The following is an 8,178-nucleotide window of genomic DNA, read 5'->3' as shown; positions in this document are numbered from 1 at the left end:
ATAAATATATATATATATATATATATATATATATATATATATATATATATATATATATATATATATATATATATATATATATATACATATACATATACATATATATATATATATATATACAAGCCCAAAGTTTTCAGCAAAAAGAGCAAAATAGCGGTAAAACATAAACTTTATTCAAGTGTAGTCACACTCATTAAAACATGGGGGTATCAGCATAAAAATAGAACAAAAAACAAAAATCAAACATGAGAACAAATAGCTGACATGTTTCGGCACACAGCCGTAATCATAGCTAATGGGCACACCTGTGTTAGACATTTAGTACCCTTCTCTAAATTCTCATTGGTTGCAATAAAATCATGTTGAAAATTGTCACTCCTCCTTATTATTTATTAATAACTTACAATACAATCTTGATTAAATCTAATAGGATAGAACTCTTAACTGGAGGAACATAATTCTAACAAAATTGCGTCTATTACATTTGATATAAATTCAAACTTAAACACTTAGCCAGACTAACGTTACAATAAGAATGAATGATAACTAGATGGATAGCAGCAGTTCTAATATCTTGTATATTAATAATAAAAAACCTTAGTAGATAGTAGAAAAAGTTGTAACCATACAATTCCTTCATTAAAGATATATTAAAAAAAAAAAAAAAAAAAAAAACTTATTGCATCCAAATGTGTAGATAAAGAATGTATGAAAATTCCATGAAAAAAGTGTAAAGTGTTTTTGAAACACCAAATACAGCAATGAATCCGGACTTGGTATGTAGTTAATGAATCAACAAATAAGATCAAATGTATTCATTCAGGATTATCCTGTCTTTGTTTAAGTATATACCACACCAAATCCACATTCATTACAGTAACACAAATTAAGAAAGATTGGAAGAAATCTATTTCCAATAGTTAATTAAGTCAAACTCAGAGTTCAAACCTGAGGGGACTCTGGTGCCCAATCTAAATATCCAGAACATCTCCCTCTTGCCCAGCAATTTATCTCTGTCCCCTCCCCTAGGGGGGGTAGCCACCCTTTCAATAGCCTGCCAGCGAAAAGTGGTCAAAGTCTTATTGTGCCTTTTAGCAAAGTGCTGGACAAGAGGGGTTGTTGCTGTTCCTGAACTGATCGTGGATAAATGGTTCCTAATTCTCGTGTTGGCATCATTTGAGGTTAATCCTACATACTGTAGGGAACACTCTATACATGTTATTAAATAAATAACATAAGTAGTGGTACAGTTGAGACATGTATCAATCTTAAATGTTTCTCCTGTACTAGTCGAATGGAAGCTGTCAGAAAATATTGCGTATTCACAAGGTCTGCATTTACGTTTACCACACTTATATAGCCCTTTGTGTTGTATCCACGAGCTCTCAGACTTTCTATTAGATTTCGGTAAACAAGAAGGGGACAGAATGTTACCCAAAGTTCTACATTTCCTATATGAACATTTTAGGCCTCTGTCCACACACTCTACTAGACCATCGTCTGCTGCCAACATTTTAAAGTGTTTTTTCACTATTCTACAAATATCTCTGTATTGGGCGCTGTACTCAGTGACAAAATAAGACTCTCTCTTTTTCACTGGGTTGATGTTATCTGTTCTCTTTCTTGTATTGAGCAATTTCTTCCTATCTATCCTGGCTACCTGCCCCTGTGCTTTATCCAGGATAGTATCTGCATAGCCTCTCTCTTTGAGTCTTTTTCTCAAATCCTCACTTTGCATGCTAAAAGCTCCATCCTCCGTACAATTTCTCTTTAACCTTATAAATTGTCCCTTAGCCACTGAAAAGGGTACATGTGGAGGATGGCAACTCCTAGCATGCAAAAGTGTGTTGCGTGTTATTGGCTTGCGATATGTGTCACATACGGAGGATGGAGCTTTTAGCATGCAAAGTGAGGATTTGAGAAAAAGACTCAAAGAGAGAGGCTATGCAGATACTATCCTGGATAAAGCACAGGGGCAGGTAGCCAGGATAGATAGGAAGAAATTGCTCAATACAAGAAAGAGAACAGATAACATCAACCCAGTGAAAAAGAGAGAGTCTTATTTTGTCACTGAGTACAGCGCCCAATACAGAGATATTTGTAGAATAGTGAAAAAACACTTTAAAATGTTGGCAGCAGACGATGGTCTAGTAGAGTGTGTGGACAGAGGCCTAAAATGTTCATATAGGAAATGTAGAACTTTGGGTAACATTCTGTCCCCTTCTTGTTTACCGAAATCTAATAGAAAGTCTGAGAGCTCGTGGATACAACACAAAGGGCTATATAAGTGTGGTAAACGTAAATGCAGACCTTGTGAATACGCAATATTTTCTGACAGCTTCCATTCGACTAGTACAGGAGAAACATTTAAGATTGATACATGTTTTAACTGTACCACTACTTATGTTATTTATTTAATAACATGTATAGAGTGTTCCCTACAGTATGTAGGATTAACCTCAAATGATGCCAACACGAGAATTAGGAACCATTTATCCACGATCAGTTCAGGAACAGCAACAACCCCTCTTGTCCAGCACTTTGCTAAAAGGCACAATAAGACTTTGACCACTTTTCGCTGGCAGGCTATTGAAAGGGTGGCTACCCCCCCTAGGGGAGGGGACAGAGATAAATTGCTGGGCAAGAGGGAGATGTTCTGGATATTTAGATTGGGCACCAGAGTCCCCTCAGGTTTGAACTCTGAGTTTGACTTAATTAACTATTGGAAATAGATTTCTTCCAATCTTTCTTAATTTGTGTTACTGTAATGAATGTGGATTTGGTGTGGTATATACTTAAACAAAGACAGGATAATCCTGAATGAATACATTTGATCTTATTTGTTGATTCATTAACTACATACCAAGTCCGGATTCATTGCTGTATTTGGTGTTTCAAAAACACTTTACACTTTTTTCATGGAATTTTCATACATTCTTTATCTACACATTTGGATGCAATAAGTTTTTTTTTTTTTTTTTTTTTTAATATATCTTTAATGAAGGAATTGTATGGTTACAACTTTTTCTACTATCTACTAAGGTTTTTTATTATTAATATACAAGATATTAGAACTGCTGCTATCCATCTAGTTATCATTCATTCTTATTGTAACGTTAGTCTGGCTAAGTGTTTAAGTTTGAATTTATATCAAATGTAATAGACGCAATTTTGTTAGAATTATGTTCCTCCAGTTAAGAGTTCTATCCTATTAGATTTAATCAAGATTGTATTGTAAGTTATTAATAAATAATAAGGAGGAGTGACAATTTTCAACATGATTTTATTGCAACCAATGAGAATTTAGAGAAGGGTACTAAATGTCTAACACAGGTGTGCCCATTAGCTATGATTACGGCTGTGTGCCGAAACATGTCAGCTATTTGTTCTCATGTTTGATTTTTGTTTTTTGTTCTATTTTTATGCTGATACCCCCATGTTTTAATGAGTGTGACTACACTTGAATAAAGTTTATGTTTTACCGCTATTTTGCTCTTTTTGCTGAAAACTTTGGGCTTGTGGATTCGTGAACTTTTCAGGTCAGCAGTTGTGCAATAGCGGTATTAAGTGCTCTATTTACACCCCAGTTTGGCTTGGACAGCTAGACTTCCCTATTGAGGCTTATTTTCATTCAAGAAAGGTGTCCCGGATTCTCTCCAATCTGATTGGACGAGTACGTACACGTGGTACGTTACACACGCATCTACACGTATCCACGCTGTTTCCAGTGCGTGGATATCGGATTGGCATTGGAAGTACAGAGGGCTGCTCCAATGCTGAAGTAAAAAGACGGACATAGCGGTGGATAACAACTTCCAGGACGCCAAGAGCAATCACCCATCGAGGAAATATCCGGTGAGGTCGGTAAGTGGGTAGCCGCATAGCGGTTTCTTGCATGAGTAAGACACATTTTAAGGAAGATTGTGTATTAGACCCACACCGACATTTACTCACAACAGAGATTATGCTCCTTGATTGATCTAATTGTTTCAGATGAGACTGTTGTTGCCTCTCAAATGAAGTCTTAGGGCAATAGCCATGTGGGGTTATTAAAGGATAAGACTATCTTTGGACATATACATATTATTAAAGGAGGATTGAAAACCACTTTCTTTATTTTATATATATATATATATATATATATATACATACATATATATATATATATATATATATATATATACATACACATACATATATATATATATATATATATATATATATATATATATATATATATACACACACATACACATATACACACATATATACATATATTAGTTTTGATAGGTAAATAAAAAAAAAAAACAAGGCTTTATTTCTGTTTAAAATATAGTGCTTTAACAAAGTATTAGTTTAAGGGTGTGCACACTTATGCAACCATTATTTTATTTTTTATTTTTACTTCCCTCCACCTAAAAGATTTTAGTTTGTTTTACAATTAAGTTGTACAGTTTATAGGTCACATTAAAGGTGGAAAATGTTCTGAAATTATATCTCTTTGTCTCGTTTTTTTTTTACATCACAGAAACATGACATTTTAACAGGGGTGTGTAGACTTTTTATATCAACTGTATGTAACATGTAACCCAACGTTTAGTATCCCTTTAACATAAAGCATTTTAGTGAACTCTCCTTAATGAGATACACAGTTCCCAAGGTAAAAAAAATCCTTTAAAAACAATCCCTGAGGGACTTTGTAATGCTGACAAGGAAACTTATAGAATCTTGCAAGACCAGAGAGCTTTAAAGAATCGGGCCCATAGTGATTCCCCATCGTCCTGCCCTCTGATTTCACAATAACATGTATGCATAATTTACAGTTGGAAGATAGCATGTAAATGCCAACATATAAAATGACTCTAAAATTATCTGTGCTGTTTAGATGTCCTCATATTTAAATTGGCAACATTTTCAGCATTAAACAGTGCAGAGCCAGAGACACATACTTACATTCTGAATGAATTTGCATTTTACACACTGAACTTGAGTTACTTTAAATCGATCCATCTTATGAGTTTCTTTGCTGTCATGGCAGAGGCGACAGGTATAAAACTTACCACAGCAAGGAGCCTGAAATAGAATTGAATTTATGAGAAACAACAATTTTTTACAAAATTTAACAATGATGAAAATAAGAACTTTTTTTCGATGCATTTGTACTGTCTGTACACATATACAAGTTTGCTTAACTCAAAGTTAAAGAGACAGTGTACAGTAAAATTGATTCCCCTTAAAGTGTTTCTAATTACTTGAGAAACAAGCAGCAGACTATAAATGTATATGAAATTGCTCCTTTAAGTTTATTTTTGATATGGAATATATGGCTGTGTTCTTTGACACCACAACCTATTAAAATAGCTTGAACTTACAGATATATCAAATCTTATTTAATCACTTTATATACACAAATGCTTCACTATCATAGCTCTGTCTTTATATCAAAGACAAATACAGGTAGCCCTCAGTTTACGCCGGGGTTAGGTTCCAGAAGGAATGGTTGTAAATCGAAACCGTTGTAAATTGAAACCCAGTTTATAATGTAAGTCAAAGGGAAGTGAGGGAGTTAGGTTCCAGGCCCCTCTCAAAATTGTCATAAGTAACACCTAAACATTATTTTTAAAGCTTTGAAATAGAGACTTTAAATGATAAACAGCATTTTAAACCTAATAAAATAATCACACAACACAGAATATATAATTAAACTAAGTTAAATGAACAAAAACATTTGCTAAACTGCATTATAAACCTAATAAAATAATCACACAACACAAACTTTACTTGCATTTTTCTGCAAACAGTTTTTTCTATGCATTTCAATCTGGACTGATTTATAGTCAGGAAGATATTGTTCCTTTGAAAACTGCTCGATAGCTCAGGTCTAGTTATACTGATTCATTTTAGCTTGCTTGGCTTGCATATCTTTGCTGCAACACAAGCGGACAGCTCCACCTACTGGCTATTCTCAATGCTCTGAATCGGCTTAAATTGAACCGTTGTAAACCGAGGGCCACCTGTACATAGAGAGAACAATTAAAAATTAACAATTACTTACCTCTGCTACCTCCCACTGGGAGTGTAATTCTTTAACTGCCTACTATACATAGCTTTTTTATAGCCAATATATTGACATTTCAATATAGGTGGGGATACCAAGGCAAATGCAGCTATTTCAAATGACAAAATAAAAAGGTAAAATGTGCTATTTGTAAACAATTTAATACACTCCAGCAGATAAAATGGAAAAGTGGGAACAAATTAAAGGGTGAAAATGGTTACAGTACACTGGCCCCCCATAAAATACTATAGTAATGGTTACATTACTCATGTTACATGTGCAAACATACAGTAACTACAAACCAGATTTTTTTTAAAAAAACGTCATGTTTACCATCACTTTAAAGGGACATAAAACCCCAAAAATGTCTCATGTTTTAGGTAGAACATAAAATTATAAACAACTTTCCAGTTTACTTCTATTATCAAATTTGCTTCATTATCTTGGTATCATTTGTTGAAGGAGAAGCAATGCACTACTGGTTACTAACTCAACACATGGATGAGCCAATGACAATCGGTACATATATTCAGCCACCAATCAGCAGCTAGAACCTAAGTTCTTTGCTGCTTCTGAGCTTTAATAGATAAACCTTTCTGCAAAAGGATAGCAAGAGAAGAAAGCAAATTAAATAATAGAAGTAAATTGGAAAGTTGTTAAAAAATTGTATGTTCTGTCTAAATTGTGAATGTCTAATTATGATTATACTGTCCCTTTAAGGCAGTGATTTTTAACCTTTTTTTTACCGTGGCACACTTTTTTACATTAAAAAATCCTGTGGCACACCACCATCCCAAAATTTCATATGCAATAGGAGTATATTTTTGCAATAGGAGTGCCTCACCTAAGGCAACAGGCATCATCAACACACAAAGGACAATTCAGGTTAGAGTCTCATGAATACTTTTTAAGAGGGCTCCTCTAAAACTCCTCCACTGATAATATATAAGGTGTACAAGCAGGAAAGTGTTTTAATTGTAGCCAAATGCTTCAGGAAAAATATGTATAACACACTTTATGCTAAAAATAACAATCTTGTTGCATTAATTAGCATCTAAACAGAATTATATTTAAATTATTATTTATGCACGTTTCGAACACGTTTATTCGAAATATACACGTGACCCATATCATGTGAATTCGCAAATTGTATACGCCAAAAAAACTGGTTTATAAGCACGCAGCACTGTATATCAGCAAATGTATCCGTGGCCTATACGTGTATAATGTTTACGCCTGTTACAGAGAAGAAGCTCACACGTAATAATAAAAAAAAACATTTAAACGTTGCCAGCAAAAAATAATAATCACAAACATAAAATGTGGCTGACAGAGAAAACAGAAGCGGATAAGTGCAGTGTAGGTCAAAGGGAAAGGGTACTTTAGGATCAGTGGAGCCCAGCAGACAGTATACTTCTGTAGTAATACTGACACCAGACTACAGAGTCTATTATTGACCACACTCTGTCACCTCCCTAGATACCAGCGTATAGCTCACCCTGAGCAAGCAGCCCCGCGAATAATGCTCGCAGCCGTCTGGCACCCCCGGTATTCCTTCCTGACACACAGAAGCCATGTGTGTGACTGAACTGAGGAAACGGAAACTTGAGGGAGGAGACATGGACGCTTGTGAAATACCCAACCAGCTTTCAGACGTCTCAGACAGTGTTGCTGCAGCTGTACAAAAATATGTTGTGTTTAGGACGGTATGATATGCTCGCTTCTCGTTCGTTCTTGTGATACACAAATATAATTTCAGCAGGCTGAGGGAGATTGTGCGGTGCTGTGGGGTAATAAACCTTTTTTGTTTGCAGGTTGGGTAGTCAAGCAGATAGGTTGTAGTGTAGTGCGGCAGAAATTGTCAAGTTAGCTCCTTATTCGGCCAGCCTCTTATTCGAATGCTGAAGTTAGCTTACTATTTACTAGCATCCTATTCAGGATAGCTTCTTGTTCATAAAAAATAATTATTTATTAAACATCAATTACCAAAGTTAATATGATATTAATCATGAAATTTGGTACCAAACGTGGCACCATAATTTCCATTCATTTCAATGGGAAATTCTGAATAAGGTACCAATTTTTTACTCTTGGCTCACTCACATTTGGCTTGTTTTATA

General features: G+C 34.7%; 1 protein-coding gene across 1 annotated transcript in view; it reads right to left on the bottom strand.

The window, feature by feature from the left end:
- The window catches only part of RCHY1 (ring finger and CHY zinc finger domain containing 1), a 55,307-nt gene extending 47,638 nt beyond the window's left edge, over positions 1 to 7,669 (bottom strand). The window contains exons 1-2 of the mRNA XM_053703309.1: positions 7,557 to 7,669; positions 4,954 to 5,073 (exon numbers count right to left, since the gene is read on the bottom strand). Of these exons, the coding sequence (XP_053559284.1) occupies positions 4,954 to 5,073; positions 7,557 to 7,634 (198 nt within the window). The 5' untranslated portion in view covers positions 7,635 to 7,669. The remainder of the gene's footprint in view (positions 1 to 4,953; positions 5,074 to 7,556) is intronic.
- Between the last annotated feature and the right edge of the window lie 509 nt (positions 7,670 to 8,178).

This window comes from Bombina bombina, chromosome 2 (assembly GCF_027579735.1).
Source record: "Bombina bombina isolate aBomBom1 chromosome 2, aBomBom1.pri, whole genome shotgun sequence".
NCBI classification, from domain to species: domain Eukaryota; kingdom Metazoa; phylum Chordata; class Amphibia; order Anura; family Bombinatoridae; genus Bombina; species Bombina bombina.
This window is presented reverse-complemented; position numbering and strand designations above follow the sequence as displayed.